General features: G+C 37.9%; 1 protein-coding gene across 1 annotated transcript; it reads right to left on the reverse strand.

The window, feature by feature from the left end:
* Window positions 1-2,427: 2,427 nt before the first annotated feature.
* On the reverse strand, window positions 2,428-21,128 carry LOC131045369 (formin-like protein 8). Its single transcript, XM_057978956.2, has 4 exons — window positions 18,414-21,128; window positions 18,000-18,199; window positions 3,779-4,020; window positions 2,428-3,637 (listed from the first exon to the last, which is right to left on the reverse strand). The coding sequence occupies exons 1-4, from the start codon at window positions 20,513-20,515 to the stop codon at window positions 2,756-2,758; spliced, it is 3,426 nt and encodes a 1,141-aa protein (XP_057834939.2). The 5' UTR covers window positions 20,516-21,128; the 3' UTR covers window positions 2,428-2,755.
* Between the last annotated feature and the right edge of the window lie 1,078 nt (window positions 21,129-22,206).

Genomic DNA, 22,206 nt, shown 5'->3' on the forward strand with positions numbered 1-22,206 from the left:
ATTGTTAGAAAGAGGGGCCTTATTGCTGTACAAAATTGAGAGTGATTTGAAATACTCACATAAGATTTTAGAAGGGGCAAAGTTAGAATGTTCCACCATAGAACCCTCCCCCTAGAGAAAAGAAAACAATACATTTGTCTTCCTGAAGTTTGCAAATGATCAAATATATTCATAATATAAAAGATAATCAGATCTAAAACCTTAATGAAAAAAAAAACAGATCTAAAAGCGAAGGTCATAAACTTCACCAAAAAACTGACACAGCTATTCTGGATCCAAAAACACACTAATATACCACAAAAAGTCAATAACACGATAGTTAATTATACATTACGCACCATTGATCGCGTAGTGGTTTTGGAGCTGGAATAACTGCGGCCCCAACCAAAAAAACCACTTAACCTACTGATTTAGCTTATCAATTGCGCATTAAAACATGTAGAGGCCGTTAAATAGGATCAAAACGCGCAGCCATTGCGAAAACACCCTTCCGTCCCAGTTTAGTTAAAAACATCCTCCTAACGGCCAGTATACAGAAGACAATAGTGAATACCAAGAAAACTTGGCGGTCTCTCCTTCACATCTAAGATTTCAGAAGTCTGAAACCCTAGCAAACTACTGGGGCCTTTCCACCCTTATCTAAAATGCGTAAACAAGAGGTGCTGCTATTTGGTGTAAATCTTACATAAGTCGCAAGATCATTTCTCTTTACTTAGATTTCCAATGCTTGAAATAAATGCATTAGAAATCATAAATGCATCATATGAAAATATCAGGAAATAGTGTGTTCAATTTTTATGGTGTGTTCAATTTTTATCCGTGCATTCCTCCAAAAAAATTAGTATCATGCATTCAATTTTCTCTAGGGAAAGATGAGAATATCGAACCCTGATTTATATGCATAAACTGAGCGCCCACTTGAAAGTTATTATGGTGTTTGACACTCTCAGACTGCAAATTGGCTATACTTTTGTTTGATTATTAGATTAATGTTTTATCACGAAGTAGATATTTTTTAATATTGGTACAACAACACTTTCGTAAGGTTTTCGTCAAATGTTAGTCATTTCAAGTAGAATAAAAGTATAATTCTGCCACTGAAATAAAATCGTGCAAGACTGGTGAAGAACGCTTGTGTTAAAAATCCAACAAACTAATGTAAGAAAATCGTGTACGCTTGGTGAAGAAACCACAGAAAAGGCTTATTTTTTAACTTTTAAGTCTGAACTCCAAAACTTCCTATCTAAGGATATGATTCATATTATATGCTATTTCGGATGACTTTGTGGTAGAATACTCACAAGATTTAGTTACCGAGTAAAAAATCATTTTTATGAGTAGTGTTGCATTACAAAGGTGAACCATTTCCTCTGCAGAAAAATATACACAGCCTTACAAGAAAAGACGTGGGCATATACACAGCCAAAAATGTGAAATAGGTTCAAAACTATAATCATGTTGTAAGAAATGGTGATGCAAACAAGACAAACGAAATGCAACTTAAATTATAATCAAAATGATGTGCTTATCCAACCGTGCCGCTAGACCAAGTGAAGATTCTCTTAAAAAACACTGAATCCTTAAATTCAGAATCAAACATTTTTTAGCAATTTTAAATGCAACAAATTGTTGAAAAATCCCAACGTAACAGAATTAGTTTTGATTGAACTTAAACCAAAACTGCGTTAGACACCATATACTCGCAGATAACATTTACATGTAAAGAAGTATGCAATGCCGTAAGACTTTTATACTGTGGTAAATAGTTCTAAAATCTCCACTCCAAACTAATGGCATATCTTGATGCTTGAATTGAGATTATTTATAAACAAAGCATTTCTGAAAAACAAGGGGGGCTACCAGAATTCATGCTTAATGTATTCTAGGAAAATGTCTGTATCTAAAACCTAACTCAATTAGATCCAATACCTTTCTCCACAAAAGTCAGTGCCTTACAATTTGAGCAGCATGTCTTTATTGCAAGTATTATACTTCAGTTTTTGTCCAATACAAACATTAAAGCCCATCACTGATGATCGAAAGACTTATCCACGATGTCTGGGAGATGCCCTCTTTGAGTTAAAAAATATTGCAATATTAGTGTCATCTCAAAAATAACTACCAAAAACGGATATTAGACTTTGGACACTCCCAGCAAAGTTTTCTCACGTATCGTATAATATTGGGAAATAGTCGAAAGGATCTCGAAGGGTAACAATTAAAACATCATAAATAAAGCAGAATATTGCGTAGAAGAACTTGGCAAGCAAATTGGTTATTAGAACTAAAAGCTCTGACTATAAATTGGAGAAGCTGTCGAAGGCAAACTTGAACCTCTTCTTTCATAATGAATAAGCAAATTTCAGTTATAGCTCAAGGATAAAATTTCTCCTCCATATACACAATGCCAGATTCCAAAGCGGTATCAACAATGAATTCCTGTATCAGGCTTTTTTTTGTATTAATTGCTGAAAGAATTCTAAAATTAACTCTTTACATGTAGCAAAATGCCACAAATTACTGCCTTGATTATTTTATATTTCCTAGAAAGTTATATTACACTAGCACTAGGGAATTGATTGACTGAAAACAAAAAATACATGGATTATCCATTCGTTGCTTGGCATATGCTTTCAGGATATGGGTCTGACGCACTTTTTGATCTGCATGATATAGATCCCTCCCACAAGAAGGGAGCATGCGTCCATTGACCACACCACCCCTCACTAAAGATTATAAAATGCCATCGCAAATGTTACGGAGATAAGCTTTCATCATCAGAACTATCAAGCCTTCTTTCATAAAAGCCTCTTGGAAGAGGATGAGGAAACATATTAACTGAAATTGAGGGAGGCCGAACAGAGCTTTGAATATTTTTGGTCTGTATTCTGCCAATTTCTCTACATACTTGGTCCAGCACACTTAGGAAGTCCCTTACGACTACAAAAAATCTGAGAGGATGTGCTTCTTCCTTGGCTGCATCCCCATGAAAATATTCTGTTATTTCCTTCACACGAGAGAAGGCTCTCTTTTCTTCATCTTTTATTTGAGATATATCCTCCTCAGCTTGTTGCAAAAAAGATTCCATGGATTTATAGAAGTTTCCTTGATTAGAACTCCCATCTACTTTCCCATCCCTTGTTTGTCTTGTAACATCTATTTGCAAAATCTCTCTTAACTTCCCTAAACCAATTGCAAGCTTTGACACAGAATTGGACAAGACATCTGAGTCTATTCCTGCTGCCTTCTTTACATTGCCCATTTCAGTGCTCAAGCCAGCAACAACCTGCAACCCAAGTTTTTTGTAATCTTCTTCATTACCATTCTGACTCTTGACTTCTGTACCCAGAGTGTGCAATTTATCATTTACAATATCAGATGCAGAATTGTTTACAGGCTGTTCACCCGTACTTGCAACACGTGCACCTTCAGCTTTTATTATCTCCTGGACAACAAAATGCAATAACGTTGTCTTCCCATCTGTACCTTTGACATCAACTAGTTTGAGAAGAGTGTCAAGCTTAAAAGCTTGAGCATCCCCACGAATGGTACCAACATTCATCCGATTACCTGTCTTTAGAACAGCTTCCAACAACTTAAGGAACAGACGACTTGATCTTATTTCTTCACATGCTGCCTGTATAAGAGGAAATAATAAAATAGAACATTAGCAACACTAATGCATTTAAGATGTTTTTATTTTTATTTTATTTTCCTTTCATTGTAATCTAGTACCATTTTTTACCTAGCGTAAAGAAAACTTTGCATTATCATTTACCTCTAAAGTCACGTAGGATTTTCTTATTTGACTAATTTCCTCTTTAAAATTAGCCCGGTACAGCATGCCATCAACTCGTTTGAAGGCAAAGGGAATATCTAACAATGCCCTGAGAAACCGTTCTGCTGGTCCAAGTTTGGAAATATCTCCATTATACTCTTTCAATCTAATTTCTTCTTCTTTTGATGGTGCCATCTTGACTAGAGTCTCCAAGAGCTCTGTACCTAGACTGTCAGATGTCCCTGCCACAGAAATTAATGTATTAAATTTTCAATTCTTTCAGGCTATTCAATTTGATGTCACAGACTAAACAAACCTCTAAAAATGTGCAACGTTCTCCAGATTGGGACCAATCACTCATATATTTGATGAAATGAATTGTATAGACAAGAAAAGAGATTAACAAACCAGATTGTGTAATAATCATCAGATGGAATTCTAAATGTTCTCTAACAATCCTCCCCAATGAACAGTGAGATTACAATACTAAACTTACAAGAACTATATTACAAATCGATAATATAATTTCATCTCAAATGTAAATGGGAATACTCAGTCCTGACTATTCAGTAGATGTAATAGTGTGCCATCTCAAATGAGAATAGGAATGGGTAGTCATTCATATTTTGAATGGTCAAACAACCAGCAGGACCACCAAATGACAAAATTTTCTTCTTAATGGGAACATTTCATACGAATTTAATGAGACAATTTATTTTCCTTTTGACAGTCTCCAGCAAAACCCATGGGCATGCCACAGACATTTTCTTTAAGTTGAGAAATTGCTTTTGTTCCAATTATTTGCATTTGCAATTTAGATAGCATTTAGTGGGCTAACTTACTAGTTAAGAATTCATCAAGGGTGAGCATGTTTCCATGACATTCATTCACAAGGAATAATTTCACGTTTTCGGGATGATATTTCTTATTCTGTTCCATATAAAAGAAAACTGTGGACTTCCATTATTCACTCAAAAAGGTTTCCGCCTTGATGCTTTCATGAAAAACAAGACCACTGTGAAATATTCATGCAAGTTAGTGTCTAAGAAGAACTCAAAATTTCTAAGAAAATGGTGGACAGTGGCATGGGAATTCCAACCATGAGGATGTGGAATCATGGTTGTCATCTAAAAGGAAATAAGATACATGAACTACAATATTGTGATGGTACATTTTGTCCTCAAAAGTTCAAAACAATGTAGGGTTTCAAAACCCAAGCATCCACCTGTGAAATATTATAATTTTGGAAGACCAATGGACAAAATTATTTCACATCCTAATCATAGCAACAAAAATTACAAATATCAGCAACTAAACTGCCCATTATTGCAAATCTGAAAATAGCAGTTCTCATTGTACCAGACCTCAACATAAAGAAGGAAGATCTATAACACGGGAAACATAATCTGAAATATTAGAACACTGTAATCACTATGGTAGTGTCAATCCCTTCCTAAATGATACCTCTGATTTCTATCTGTATAATAGCTTGAAGTAAATAGTAAAACATTGCAAGACAACAACTCCTACATCTGAAACATAAAGAGAATTGACCAGGTCCTGGACTCATATGCTCTAAATTAATACATCTCCGAGCATGACAATTTTACCCCCCACATAAGTTTTTGTTACCAGTGAAAAATGATCCTATACCCTCCAAATCATTTGACATAACATGGCAGGGGATGTTAGATTCCATTCAATATTCTAAAATTATGTGAAACTGTTCACTCTTGACCTTTGCAAGTTTTGTATTGAGACATTTTGCATGCTAGCTAGCTAAATTAAGGTAGACTTTATACCAGAAAAGTCCATTCGACACAAGTTCTGTTTGAGGCCATCATCCAAGTGAGGCAGACTTTGAAAAGACTGTTTGCACTCGGGCAACAAATGTGACCCCTATTCAGAGAATATTTGAAACAATACTTAAAACTCTACTCAAACACATGCAGAAAGCTTATTGAGTGCACGTGTGTGTGAATGCATGCACATGCAAGCACAATAAATGACCCAAAGGAGACATCCATTTCACTTGCTTTCAAGTCCAATATTTCTTGATTGCAAAGTTGCATGGATACGGATATGAACACAAATACGGATACGGCCATTTTTTAAGACCCCCAATATGGATACGGCTGGATACGTCATTCATAAAAAACACACACATATTTAACACAATTTTCTAAGTTATTTGAGGAAATTTTCATTACTTCAAAAGCAATATAGACACATAATTGCTACATAAATAATTATAAGTTGATTTAACATTTTACAATATGCAAAAATAGTAGAGTTGCATTGGAGTTGCATTGGAAGATAACCCAAAAAATGGGTCACTGAAATAGGAAAACATTTCATTTGTATTTCTCATTTGGTGTAGGTTTTGTTTAAAAATGCATGAATGAAGTATTTTAATATTAAATTTAGGACGATTTATGTCAAATTTAAAAAAAATTAAATCACAGTATCTATCATGGTTGGAAATCAAGATTTTTTGGGCATGCGTGTGGGTATAGTATTCAACGTGTATTCGGGCTGTATCGGATACGTATCCGTTTCGGATACAGGGTACGCATGCCCAAGGTGGGACAAAGGAGTTTCCAGCTACTCTGCTTGATTGTGATGATTACTAATAAAATCCTAGTTCGCGTGCATGAAAAATCCTAGAATACAGAATACTTATGAACCACAAAACTTGACCACCATACCATACCATAGAGCAAGAACCTGTCTTAGTCACCGCATGATGATGTGAGATGACATCCAATCCAGACCAATCATCCCATACATGACATTTTTCTATTGGACAGTGGCTAGCAAATGGTTCTTTCTAAAAATTTCCTAGAGTCGGTCTCTCCCACTGCCTAATCAATAAGTTAAGCTACTACAATCTCACATGCCCTGAACCCAAGTGGTTTTAAGGATGCCCACCTCTCCCACTTTGATGAGTAAAGCAAAGCTTTGTCAATCACCTTAGTGGAATCCATCCACTTGACAATTCATGGCATAACGTGTATAAGCTTTTGCATATACATAACTTAGAGAATAGGTAATAACTAATAACTTGTTCCCCTTGTGTCTCATTTCCTCTGCTCCATCACTTGGCAAGACAATGAAAGAAAGGGATTGGTAGTGTTGACTCCAAGATCCCTTGAGTCCCTATATTGTTGCCACTACAACAGTTTTTTTTTGAACTGAAGACCCCCCTTTCTGAGTTCCATTGTTCTTTACTTATTTGTTGTTGAAAAATAAATTGAATGAATGATTCAATAATCGGATGATTACATTGAACAATATACACATGTATATATAGAGGTTACAAGACGATGTTCTAATTAGAACATAACGTTGAAGTAAAAGATTAAAGAGCTAAAAGCTAAATTAAGCTTAAAAGCTAAATGACCATTAAATAAAGAACTAAATATAGGTGACTAAAATATAATTAAATATTCTAATACCCTCCCTTAATGGTCATGCTATCTATCACACCAAGCTGCCCTCTAAATTTGAGAAACTTTGTCGGGCTCAAAGACTTGGTGAGGATATCTGCAGTCTGATCTTCTGTAGGAATGTACTGCAGTATTACTGATCCATCTTCAACATGCTGGCGGATGAAATGACAATGAAGCTCCACATGCTTTGTCCGCTCATGGAAGACTGGATTTTTGGCTAATTTTAGAACCCCTTGATTATCACAAAACAAGGGAGTAGGTCCTGGTTGAGACATTTGCATGTCTGCAAGCATCCTACGTAGCCAAATTGCCTCACATGCTGCCTTAACATTCCCCGATACTCTGCGTCGGTCGAGGAAAGAGCTATTGCCTGTTGCTTCTTGCTGGTCCATGTGACTGCACCTGTACCCAAACTGAAAACATACCCAGAAGTTGACTTTCTGTCATCAACACAACCAACCCAATCTGAGTCTATGAAACCAACCAGCCTAGGATCTTTGCTTCTGCTGTACAGAATGCCAAAATTAGGAGTGCCCTTTACATATCTAAGCACACGCTTCACTACAACCCAATCTTCAACTTTTGGGGCTGACATGAAGCGAGAAATATAGCTCACAGCATAACTGATGTCAAGTCTAGTGGCGGTGAGATAGATGAGGCTGCCCACTAGTTGCCTGAATGAAGACTCATCCACTACAGGTGAATCTGATTTGGCTGATAATTTGAGCCCTATCTCCATAGGTGTAGATGCAAGTTTACAATCTTCCATTTGAAACTTATCTAGTAGGCTCTTGGCATACTTTGACTGAGAAATGAATATGTGGCTACCAGTCTGCCAAACTTCTACACCGAGACAATAATGGAGAAGTCCCAAATCTGTCATATCAAAATGCTGACACAAATTCTGTTTAACCTACATGATCAGATGTGCTGCATTGTCAGTAATGATGAGATCATCAACATAGACTACTAGAAATAGAATATCATCACTAGTATGTTTGACATACAAATTGGGATCTGAAGGACTCCTCTGAAAGCCTTGATCAATCAAGTACTTATCAATTTTGATGTACCATGCACGAGGAGCTTGTTTGAGGCCATAGAGTGCTTTGACTAGTCTACATACCTGGTGTTCCTTACCGGCAACCTTGAAACTTGGAGGTTGCGTCATGTAGACTTCTTCCTGCAAATCACCATTGAGAAAGGCACTCTTGACGTCCATTTGATGGACTTCCCATCCAAATTGAGCTGAGAGAGCGAGGACAAGCCTAATGGTACTCATCTTGGCTGTGGGAGCAATTGTCTCCTCATAGTCGATGCCCTCCTTCTGTGAAAACCCTTTTGCCACCAACCGAGCCTTGTACTTATCAAGGCTCCCATCAGCTTTATAGTTGACTTTAAACACCCATTTGCAGCCAATGGGCTTCTTTCCTGGAGGAAGATCGGACAATACCCAAGTGTTGTTTTTTAGAAGACTATGTTGCTCCGCTACCATAGCCTTTTCCCATTCAGGTACACCTTTAGCCTCTGTATATGTTTGAGGCTCATAAATACTATGAATGTTGGCCATAAGAGCAAAATTAACTGTGTGTTGCTTGCTCTTACCTCTAACTGATCTACCCTCAATGAGCTCATCATCGTGAAGACTGCAGGATGAAGAGTGCCTGGAATATCTGGAGCAAGCTTCTCTGGATGTGGATCAAGAAGATCCCGAGGAAAGTCAAGGGGTGCAATGTCATGCCTGGGAGACCCCACAACTTCAGAGTCAACTAAATCCCTCCCATCAAGTGGAGCTAAGGGAAGACGAACACCCATACTTACAGCCTTTGGAGGGTGATCCTCAGTGCTCAAATCAAGAGAGGAAGGCTGAAAAGGCCCTCTTTCTTCATCAAATACTACATCTCGACTGAATATGAGGTGATTAGAGTCTATATCAACCAGCCGATATGCCTTGTGGTTGTCACTGTAGCCGATGAACATCAATTTCTGACTCTTTGGATCTAGTTTGGTGCGCGTGGCATCTGGAATCCAAACATAAGCTGTAGAGCCAAAAACTTTCAAATGACTGATTTTGGGCTTCCTGCTAGACCAAGCTTCCTCTGGAGTCATCTTCTTAACGGCCTTTGTGGGAGACCGGTTCAAAAGGTAGACTGCAGTGAAGACCACTTCCGCCTAAAAGTGTTTTGGAACATTTCTATGCCCCAACATAGACTGAGCCATCTCAATGACTGTACGGTTCCTACGCTCAACAACACCGTTCTGCTGTGGGGTGTAAGGTGTGGTAAGCTGATGCTTAATGCCATGTGATGCACAAAAGTTGGTGAACTCTGTAGAACAAAATTCCCCTCCATTATCGGACCGAAGAGTGACTATCTAACAGCTAGACTCTTTTTCCACTAAGGCCTTAAACGTTTGAAACATGGTGAACACCTCTGATTTCTGCTTAAGAAAATAAACCCACATGCGTCTGCTGAAATCATCAACAAATAATAGAAAATACCTGCATCCAGTGACTGATGGAGTGTTCATGGGACCAAAGATGTCTGCATGAACGAGTTGCGAGACCTTGGATGCTCTCCAAGCATCTCCATCTGAAAACGGAGTCCTATGTTGCTTTCCAGCTTGACACGCTCCGCAAACTCCATGATTCTGAGTTTGAATCTCAGGTAATCCTACAACTAGATCCTCTCGAACCAACGGAGAGAGATAGTGGACATTGAGATGCCCATATCGCTGATGCCAAAGAGTGATGATGGAAGTACTCCTAGCTGCCATGGCGAGCTTCTGAGAACCAGGAGAATCAACAAGTCTATAAAGACCATGATCCTCAATACCAACTGCAACTGTAGTGCGAGTCTCCATGTCAACAATGCTACACTTGTGCAACCCGAAGACGACATCCAGTTGTGGTGAATGCTGCATAATCTGACTAACTGACAGTAGATTGAGCTTCATACCAGGTACAAAGTATACATTGAGGAATATTAAATCCCTCTCACCAAATGAAATCTGAACGTTGCCCTTGTCGACAACAGTATACTCTTCGCCTCCACCAAAGATCACTGAATCAGTGAAAGGCATGTACTCTATAAACCAATCCCGACGATGTGTGAAATGTCCAGAGGCTCCAGAGTCAATGTACCAGGCTGATGATTGAACATCAAAGGAGGAGGTTTGGGCCATGAACGCATAGAAGGCAGATTCCTTCTGATCAGGATGCGTGGCAGAATTGGCTTTCTGCTTGGACCCTCCCTGTTTGGATTGCTGGGATGCTATCAATTTTCGGCAATCTTTCACCAAATGGCCATATATATGACAGTAGGAACACTGTAAGCTCTTCTTTTTGGAAGACTGCTGAGGTTGACCTTGACCTTGTCCTTTCTACTGGAAGGACGGAGCTTTACCCTTATACTTATGTGAAGTTGAGGCTATGAAAGCCTGTTCAGTGGATGAACTAGCGTTGCTTCCAAACTGTTGCTTCCATCGATCCTGTTGTAGCAACTTGTTGCAAAGATCGGGAAACTTCAAATCAACACTAGTAGAGGAGATATTGAGCGTATCAATGAAATGCTCATAGGATCTGAGAAGGCTTTTCAGCGTGATCACTACCATATCCTCTTCCACCATGGTTCGGCCTATAGCTTCTAACTGATCACGGATATCCTTGATCTTCGTAAGATGTGCCTGGATAGATGACTTCTCATCTATCATGATAGAAAACAACATATTCTTCAGAAAGAAAGCTCGACTCTTGTTGGACGTTTCATGAAGATCCTTCAAAAAATCCCAGATCTCTTTTGTTGTTTTACCTGAAGGCACCTGTGGGAGTTGATCATCTGTGACGGAGAGTTTGATAAGCATGACAGCGTCTCGATTCTTCACATCATGTTTGTCTTGATCATCACCTACTGTTGTAGGACGAGATTCCTTGCCCAAAACAAGCTGATCAAGGCAACAATACTCAAAGATGGTAAGCATACGCTGTTTCCAGGTGTTGTAGTTGCAGCCGTTGAACTTCTAACTGTGTTCCAACATGATGTTGGTTAATGATGCCACCACGGAAATCGAGGTTGATCGAGGTCAACTAAGTGAAAGCAAGAGACAGAAGAATCTGATTTTTTTTAAAAACAGAATAGAAGCGGCTGCTGAAAAAACTGAAACCTTATAGGAGAATTCTGGCACAAATTCCAAGGCATGAATTTCGAGGTTTGAAAGAAACCCAAAAATTAAAATTTTCTGCACACTTAAAACAGCATAAATGGTGCCCAAAAAACAGCAAAAATCCCAACGTCCACAAATATAGCAGAAATTGTGAACTTTTTTTAAATTCCAAGGCAAATTTGCTGGCACAAAATTTGAGGTGCGAAAAACGAAGCACCCAAAAAAATCTGAGACCAACCCAAAAAAGCTCTCGAAAAACCCACCAAGAATCTGAAAACAAAATGCAAATCCAACGGCTCAAAATCGAGGCACGGAAAATGATGCACCCGAAAAAATCTGACGATGACCCAATTGAGGTCTCAAAAAACCCACCAAGAATCTCCAACTAGAATAAAATTTCGACTTGAACTAAAGGGTCAAAACCCTAATCGAAAATTGCAGAAACCCTAGGAAAAATTTCAACCTGCAAAAAAAATCTGCCCAGGAAGAGAAAAAGATTCTGCTCTTTTTTAAAAAAATCTCTTCAATAAAAACTTTGAAAAATTTTCGAAATTTTTAATTTCCATGCTTTGATACCATGAAAAATAAATTGAATGAATGATTCAATAATCGAATGATTACATTGAACGATATACACACGTATATATAGAGGTATAATTAGAACATAACGTTAAAGTAAAAGATTAAAGAGCTAAAAACTAAATTAAGCTTAAAAGCTAATTAACTAAACAGAAAAAGCTAAATGCTAAATAAAGCTTAAAAGCTAATTAACTAAAAAGCTAAATGACCATTAAACAAGGAACTAAATATAGGTGACTAAAATATAATTAAATATTCTAATAGTTGTGTGCCTCTTAAGTGTGTGCCCCTGTTTTAAATTGCTAGTTGCACATAGTCCTGTTGGATAACCAATCTAAGAACATTCATTTCAGACCATGAACTTATCTTGTAAATCTCCTTGGTCTTGTGTGTGTTGCAATGTTCATATCTGGACCTCCAGTTTTTCCTTGCTAATCATCCATGGCAGTCTATTTCACTTACACCTGCGCAGGAAATTCCAAGTCTTTTGCTTCAGCTCAAGCCCATGCCTTTTATGTTCTAATCGCATGTTGACTTGCTATACCTGGTTCCCATAACTTAAGTGAGCTCACCGTAGCACATGGGTAACCAGCAACTAATTCTATAGCTAATTTGGCATTGCAATAGTGTAAGTCGCCAGCATGCAATGATAGACGAGGCACTAATCTTAGGTGCCACAATTTTCACCAGTCAAAAAGCATATGCACATATTCATATGGGGCCCATTCAACAAACAAACAAATCATGCAGCATTATGTGTAGACTAATGGCTTGGCTAAGAAAGCTTGAGCAAGGAACAGATGTTGCAATTTGGTTAAAACTGCAGGCAATTTAGCATTGTGGATAATTGAAACTGCTTTCTGTTTTCCAATCCCTGCAGTAAATATTGATTGTCGATAGTAAGGGCTTTAGCCATAGTAGATGTGGACGATAGGGGGTGGCATCTTTATGCATAAACCAACTCAATGACATTAGTGAATGGTGGGTACTATAAAACAATTGAATGCATACACAGCTTGATTTTATTGCCTAAAAATAATTTAGCACTGCAGGCAATTGAAATTGCTTGATGCTTTTCTTTGCACACCATGAACATGAAACGTTGATCTAGTGAGCTATGCCTACAATGCATGCCAACCATTGATCTCTGTGAAGGTTTAACCAATAAAGAGGCATATGCATGTCATTGCGTCTACTATCTGTTGTTGTGTTGTCCTACCAATTCAACATATAGTTTCTAATACATATGAATTTGACATCTATCTACAAGACAAGGAGCCCTGCTCTGCAAATACAATGAATGCCCCCATGATCTGTGATGTATAAACTATGAACCTGGCCATCTTGGGGACTTTTGGACTGCAACATACAAACAAACATTATTTTGACTGTAACACATTACTTTGACTAAAATATTGAACATTGGAACAAGATTCAAAAAAGATTTTGCATATCAAAACATAATTTATATGACAAAACCAAAGATCGCAAAGAAATTTAATTTGTTTGAGAATAATAATCAATGCAAATCTAAAATTGATTTTCTCCTCATAAAATCATTGTTCAGATTGAATTTAGATTTAAGAAGAATGGATTTAATCACTGCCATGAGGTGCAAATTGAGGGAAATTTAATATTTTTAACTGTTATGTTCGAATTTGATACTCGTTTTATTGTCCTGGATACTATAGTGGATGAATTTGATCAATATGGATACCCCATTCAATGGATCAATACTAATATGGCCCTGATAACAAATGACGAATACAGATTTGGAGTACTCTTGGAAGTTCTATTGTTGAGTTATCCTAAGATAGGTGCAAGAATTGAATGAGGATTAATATGAATCATTGATGATATTGTTGTTCTTGAAGATTCAACCTACCTTTTTCATTTCAAAAAACCTATTGTTTGCCAAAATTAAATGAAGGCTTTCTCATGAAATGAGAAGGAAGAAGTTGGACTACTTACATTGGAACACTACACAGGGATTAAATGATTTTTCATGGGAAGCATGGAAAATTGCTAAAGCTTTATAAGAACCTATTTGGACCTTGAATCATGGACCTGATACTTGGAAAAGGGGCCTTTTTCGAGAGATTGTTGCAGAAAATTTGCAAAAATGGGACCAGCTTGATGATCTCAAAGGAATTATTGCTATTTCTCTACCACTATGAATTTAGGGTACTCTTATCTTTGAAATTCAAACCATTCAATGGATCAATACTAATACAGCCCTCATAACAAATGATGGATACAGATTTGGAGTACTCTTGGAAGTTCTATTGTTGAGTTGTTCTATGATAGCTGCAAGAATTTAGTGAGAGCTAATATGAACCCCATTGATAATATTGTTGTTCTTGAAGATTCAACCTATCTTTTCATTTCAAAAAATCTATTGTTTCCCAAAATTAAATGAAGGCTTTCTCATGAAAGGAGAAGGTTGGACTACTTGCATTCAAATTAAACACATAGACATTAATGACTTTTTCATAGGAAGCACAGAAAATTGCTAAAGCTTAATGAGGACCTATTTGGACCTTGAATTATATGGACCTGATACTTGGAAAAGGGACCATTTTTGAGAGGTTGCTGCCAAAATGGAACCAGCTTGATGATCTCTAAGGAACTATTCCTTGTTTCAAATTTAATTAGAACTTACCACTTTGAATTTAGGGAACCTTTATCTTTGAAATTCAAATTGAATTTAAGGATAATGTTTTGAAATTGTAACTGTTGGAGTAATGTTAACTCCAAAAGGCTGACTTAGCACATGCAACTTTCTGTTTGACTGCCTATTGCTCAGTTCTACTCGTTATTTACGGAACAGTGCTCATGCAAGCTGTTTGTAATAAGCTAACCTAAGAGAACTATTGTTAGCGCGTACGCTTCCTCAGATCTGCCTTCATTTCTTTAGATCTGTCTTCGTTTCCTCCGTAATTTCTTCCTTGAAAGAGGTGGTTAACTTTGTATAAATCATGCATTCCACAGATTGTAATTTGCACAGTGAATTAATAGAATTTCATTTTCAGCTGTTCTATTTTTCTAATTCATTTCTTGTAAGTTTGTCTTGCTTTTCAGCTAGATCTGTATTCTGCTATGCAGAAAATTTAACATGGTATCAGAGCTTGAGAGCTAGGAGGAAAGACAAATTATTTGCAAGCAGATTTCTGAAGAATGGAAGTTGACATAAACCTTTAGTTTCTAGAGCATGCTCCTTGCTTCTTTTGTTCATGCTTTTGTTTGCACGGGCCTTGCCTACATCTTCTCCTTTGTGACACATCATTTCAGTGGACCTGTCTTGTTTCTCCTTTGTCATATTAAGAGGGAGATTTTCTACAGTTAGTGCTAATGCTTCTTGGTTTTGTTCGGAGTTTGATCAGTTCTTTAGACTATTGGCACCTGTATTTTCAACTAGCAGCTTCTTCTTGCATGGTTGAGTAGTGTCATTGGGGTCACTCGTGCAGATTCATGTGCCACGTGCATCTTTGAATGTCAAATGTTTTGCCTTTGTTTGCCATCTGATTATTGTTCGAGTAGTGTCATTGAGGGCACTCATGCAAATTCTTGATCTTGATCATCATCTTGGCTTTTGAGGAGGTTCTTCATTCAGCACTATGGCAATTATCATTTGACAGATGTCCACACTTTTCTTGTATCTCAAAGGATTTTCTTCTGCACTTCTTATAATTGCATCTTTGTAATTTTGAAGGGGGGGTTTGTTCCCACTGGGTTTTCCCTCTTTCCTCTTTCCTCTTTATTTTCTTTTCCTTTTCTCCTTAGTTGGAATTAAGGGGGGGTGTTGGAGTAATGTTAACTCCAACTACGGCTGACTTAGCACATACAACTTTCTGTTTGACTGCCTATTGTTCAGTTCTACCTGTTATTTACGGAACAGTGCTCATGCAAGCTGTTTGTAATAAGCTAACCTAAGAGAACTATAGTTAGCGCGTACACTTCCTCAGATCTGCCTTCATTTCTTCAAATCTGTCTTTGTTTCCTCCGTAATTTCTTCCTTGAAAGTGGTGGTTAAACTTTGTATAAAACATGCATTCCACAGATTGTAATTTGCACAATGAATTAATAGAGTTTCATTTTCAGTTGTTCTATTTTTCTTATTCATTTCTTGTAAGTTTGTCTTGCTTTCCAGCTAGATCTGTATTCTGCTATGCAGAAAATTTAACAGTAACTGTATGGAATTGGATACCCCATTCAATGGATCAGTACTAATATGGCCCTTATAACAAATGACGAGTAAAGATTTGGTGTACTCTTGGAAGTTTGATTGTTGAGTTGTCCCAAGATAGGTGCAAGAATTTCATGAGGACTAATATGAATCATTGAAGATATTGTTGTTCTTGACAATTCAAACTACCTTTTCATTTCAACAAATCTATTGTTTTCCGAAATCTAAATGAAGGCTTTTCATTCTCTGCCATCTGTATCTTTCTTTCCTCATCATGAAAGTGCCAAGGTGATTGACACGCATCCTACAATTCTTGGCACTTCACAGTTTTCCTCTTTGAGCTTTTCCGCATTATCTGATATTCTTATGCCAGGTGTACATATGGAAATATTAATGGTTTAAACTTCTTAAGAAATACACAAATAAAATTGCAGATAAAAGTAAAAAATTGAAGAAACTCTACTGCAGAAGACAAATTGAATTAACTTTAGTGAAATATTCTACAATTTTCCCTTCCTCAATAATCAAATCAAGTGTTATTTGGTGGATTTATGGTGGAATATAAGTGCAATTAATTTTGTAACATAGAAATACAAATATTTCAAAAACAAAAACATGGAGTTCAACTGAGGAACTTTGAAACAAAGACAAATTTAAATCTATGAAATTAACTAAAACATGTTCAATCGGATTCAAAATAGCAAGTCGATCAAATTTTGCCACTTGAAACTTTAAATATCTACCAGTTTAATGTCAGCGGGTAGAAATTGATATGACTAAGGCTGATGAGTGGCCAAGATTTTGAAAATTTAACTGAAATGAGTTGCTAATATATCAAAATTAGTATCAATGAAACAAAACAATCTGCTCTCTAAGGATGAAACAAATTAACAATGAGTTTGGACTGCAACTGAAACTCTGAAATGTAGATATTGTTATAAACATAAAACGATACGTTTAATAGTTATATCTAAATTGTTCTTTGGTTATTTAGAATTACAAGTTAATGAATCTTTATGTGTCATGATTCTTGTGCAAAACTTTGGAATTTCATACCGTCATTTGAACAATTAATTAATATAAGGAAAGAGCTTCTGGATTTGATTGTGTAAGATTTTTAACATCAACGTTTCGGATCACACTCCGTGATCCATCATCAGGATAAATGAGAATGCAAGGAGATGAAAGATCACGGAGTGTGATCCGAAACGTTAATTTTAAAAATCTTACACAATCAAATCCAGAAGCTCTGGAAATTTGATAGAATTAATTAATTAATATGCTTTTTACAATAACAAACTCAAGAAAATTACAAGTTCTAATCCACTTATATCATACAAGTAAAGACCTTAATGCATGATGTGAATTCATCCTCACCAGCAGTCCTACCCTTTAATCAGGTGGGCGTGTTTCTAGCTTGGACAAGTGATCTCAAAGGAAATGTTACTTATGTCTAGTTTTCTATGTCAATGGAAGGCCATAGACTTCTCAATGGAAGGAAGTGTTACTTCTGTCTAGTAATTTGCCTTTTATCAGTATTAAATTACATGTTATATTAATAAATACTAGTTTCTGCAATTATGCTGGAAGCTAAAATGTTGCATTGTTAAACTCCGTTAAAAACAAAACATATGAAATAATGTTCTGCTCCACGAGGTCTTCTGCAAAATACCATTTAAGAGAAAAACATAGGACTGTTTTCCATCAATTTTGCCATACTGAAAGCAATTAGGAGATCATCCACTTTGGCATCACAACATCAATTCAGCCCTCAAAAGAGAAACTTCAAATTTGTAATTTTTACCACAGTTTGAGAACAAAAGGAACAGAGTTAGAAACTCACCTTCCAGTAGTGCATCACAGACTTCCTCTTTAGTTACACTCAGTGCCCGTAGAAGTATTGCTATATTTTGGGACTTTTTGGACTCAAGAATACGTTGGTTCTGAGAAGGAGGAGTAGAACCTAATCCTCTGGTCCCTTCTGCTTTCACCGGAGTTGGGGTATTGTAAACAAAGAGAGTCTCAAACATCTCTTCATTTAATCTGTACATACAAGTTCAAGAAATGAAAAATTGGAAAGAGAAATACTCTCTTGGAGCATTGTTTAAGAAGATCAATCAGACACAGTAATCAGAAGCTATCAGGAAATATACTTGTTTTTTCGAGTATATAAGTAAATAGCATAAAACATCCTTGTGCAAAAAGGCTAATCCTTACATATACAATTTCATCCTAATCAGATCAGAGTAATTCTTACTTGAAGGATCCTGATTTTAGTTGATCCCAGACCATTGCACGGTCAGGACTTGCTCGAACTTTATCCCAATGTAAAGGCTTCAGCTTAGGCCGCGGTGTCCCATCTGTACCTGCTACATTCTGATGCTCGGCAGCATTTTCAGAGAGTGAATGGCCAGAAGTAGGTGCAATAGGGTGCAAAGATTGACCAGTTCTTGACGAATATAATGCTGAATTTGGCCGGACGACAGGTCGTGAAGACAAAGGTGGATGACTTTCTGGTGGGCTAGATTTGTTTTGAGTAGGCAGAGGAGGTGGAGGAGGGGGACTCTTGGATGATGGTTGTGGAAGTTGTGACTGCCTACCTGATCTGGAAGAAGACAAGAATGGTGGAGGAGGACGTGTTGGCAGGGGAGGGAGTGGTGAATATGAGTTCTTGCTAGATGGTGGTGAAACTGAGGATGGAGGAGAAGCTGGTAATACCCTGTTGGGCTTTTCTCCAACATGTCCCAATGGTGATGATCTGGAATCACGTGAAGTGGGTGACAGAAGTGGATTGGATTTTTCCTTGGTGAGTGAAGGAGATGATAATGATGAGCCAGTCTTTTTCTTAGCTGGTGGGCGTACCCATGATTGCTGATCAGGCTTTTGTTTAGCAGATGGGGAGATTAGAGGCCGAGTTGGCTGGAAAAATGGGGGAGGTAGAGGTGGGGGTGGGGGAGGAGTCTTGAATTGGTTGTGTGTAGGAGGAGGAGGAGTAATGGGAGGATGGGTTTCAAAATTCGGGGATGGGGGAATATGACGAGGATAATGTTGAGGTGGTGAATGTGAATGTAAATGTGACCGAATTGGAGGGGGTAGAACGGTGGGGGTAATGGGCGGAGAGGGAGGACTAGTCTCCAATGGAGAAGGAGTCGACGCTGCAGAAGAAGTTGCAGATGACGAAGGATAGGAATGTGTAGAGGTAGACTCTGATTTCAAAGACACTATAGAAGGCTGCTGTTGCAGCGGAGGAGAAGAAGAAAACAACCTCTTGCATACCGATTGCCGAGGACTGTCATTGTTGCTTCGCGATGAAGTTGTTGAAGGACACCGAGGTGAATAAAAGGACTCCTCATCAGAAGAATCGCTGCACACACCGGAACGGGGAGGTCTCCTTGCCAGAGGTGGAAGTGGATGAATTTCAGGACTCCGTCTGTGAAACCTCTCCACCACATCAACATCAGCGCCATTTGACATTCTGAACTTAGAATTCAGCGCAGTCTTCTTATCCTCCTCAGAATCATCATCCTTGTCATCAGCAAATCGATTCTCATTCTCATTCTGCTTATCCTTGTGGGTGTAAGAGGGGATGTTACCATCTTCCATCTTATGGGTAGGGATAGGTGTATTACTATCCCTTATAGAATGAACATGGGTATCTCTATCTCTTTCTGGCTTGGAACTCCTGCCATTTGCAAACGGCTCCATGGTTCCCAAGTAGAAAACATCCGATCCGCTGCCATTGACAGCCAATTTAGTTGTAACAGGGCTAGGGGACTGAAAAAACCTCAAATTCCCAGCCCCGTTTGGCTCCCTGAGTGGGGTTTCATCCAAATATATATTGGATGTCGCCCATGGATCCTTACCCCTCTTACGATGCAAGTAAAACAGCAATACACCAAGCGCAGCGATTGCACTCAAAGTCACTACAAACGCAATCACGATATTCTTTGACCTTTTACTTTTACTACCACTACCACTACTACTAACATTACCAGATTGTCGCCCATTAGGATCAGCCGGAATGCTGGTACTACCGCTGCTGGAAGACGGATCCGGGGGCGATGGCGGCGACAACGAGGGCACCAGGGGGAAAAAGGGCTGGTTTGTGACTGGAGGAGGCTCTATCCCACCACCTTTATTAGACAATGGCGCAGGAGCAGGGACTGGAACAGCCGGCTGCACAATTGGAAACAGAGGCTCATGCAAAACCCTTCTAGGCTTTCTCTCTTCCTCAATTCTCCTGGATCCATGTAATCCCCCTAAAGCATCCGATGAACCCACCAGCACAATGACAAATAGCACAATGTATCTTGAGTTGGGATAAGGGTTTCCTCTGCAGCAGTAATGATAACTCTCCATGCTGCAAATTAAGGACTCTCCAGATCTGTTTACAAATCCAATCTCCTAATTGTCATTGGTCTTTGACGTTCCAGTGCAGATCCATAAAGACGTGCATTGTCTGTCTGCAATTGTATTCTTTGGTGATGAAATATCAAACAGTAATACCCGTGTGCACCGTCCTTCAGCAATGATTTGCCCCTCTGCATATATCTTTGCTGAATTTTTTTAATTCTGGAAGACCAGAAATCCACACTTTCTCGACTTGGGTGCCACTACTACTGCCATTGACGGTCAGTAATGGTATTATTATGGGGATTCTGAAAGGAAACGTCCAAGAAACAGAAGGAGGAGAATGTTGAATGTTGTACGGAGATATGTGACTAATTTGTTTTATTGCTTAAGCTGAGAGAGATTCGAACTCTCGACCTCTCTCTGAACCAGTTGTCCACGTTGTCTACATTTGTTCTGTCCATGCAATAGAATGCTCATATTGTTACGTACTACATTACCACTATTGCACTGAACCTCCCCTCTTCTGTTCACGGCACGTTACTTGCCCCGAATAGGTTCCCCCGTCAATTGACGGGAATCGTAAGTTACCGTTTATTTCTCAGTGAAAGGCAAAATGAGTGGCCTGTAAAAAGGCTGCAGAGGGCCCACTTGAAATCGTAGAAAGTTATTTGAGCCACAAAAAAAAAATTCAGAATATTTCTTCTCATTAGGTATGTCCTTCCTTACTTGTGCTGGGTACCACCAATATTTGGAATTATTCCAACGTCTTTAAAGCCCTTTTGAGTTACATACGTCCTCCTCATTCATTATATATAGCTAAAAACTTATCTTTTAAGCTTTGATATATTTGAGACTCTCGGTACATACCTCCAAATATTGTTCATGTCCAATCATTTTTATCATGGCAAACACAAATTTATAGTCCTGTCTCTCATTTTACGTAACAGATTACTGAAGTAAGTATGAAGTAAGTATAATGGATATGTGAGTAGGTTTTGTATTTATTGGAAAGTTGAGAGTATGGATATGTGAGTAGGTTTGGTATTTATTGGAAAGTTGAGAGTTGAGAGTTGAGAAGATTGAGGGGTATCTATTTCATCGTCATCTTGATGATCTAGTCTTATTCATATTGAAAGTAAATTAGATTTAAAATCTATAACTATTTCTATGTTTTTCAATAGCTCAATTATGTAAGTCTTCAATTCAAAAACCTAAGAATGTGTGAATATAATGAATAGCTTGTAAGTGGATTGTATACACTAAAAATGTTATTTCTCATACCAGTAAAGTTGTTTCTCAAACCAAAAGAGCTACTTCTCAGACTAAAAGCGTTTTTTCTCAAACCTAAAGTGCTAGTGTTCTGACCAAAAACATTGTTTCTCATACTTAAAGTGTTGTTTCTTAGACCAAAAGAGCTACTCTGTTGTGAATTATGTAATCTCGACAGTTTGGTGTTTGAGTTTGAAGTTTCCGTGTTATCAATGGATGATATGTGTATGATTTATTGTCTGAAAACACAGAAGATAGGATTTCAAATAGTTGTCTTGTTGTCCCTAGGATCTAAACATCAAGTGTATGTTCCAAAGGCTCACAAAAAGCCCAAATTTCCATGGGTTTTGCACAAAGAAGACACTTCAAGCAGATTTATCCTAAGGAATCAGTGACAATGCGATAACTCAACCCACAGCCTGGAATCT

This window comes from Cryptomeria japonica, chromosome 3 (assembly GCF_030272615.1).
Source record: "Cryptomeria japonica chromosome 3, Sugi_1.0, whole genome shotgun sequence".
Lineage (NCBI taxonomy): Eukaryota > Viridiplantae > Streptophyta > Pinopsida > Cupressales > Cupressaceae > Cryptomeria > Cryptomeria japonica.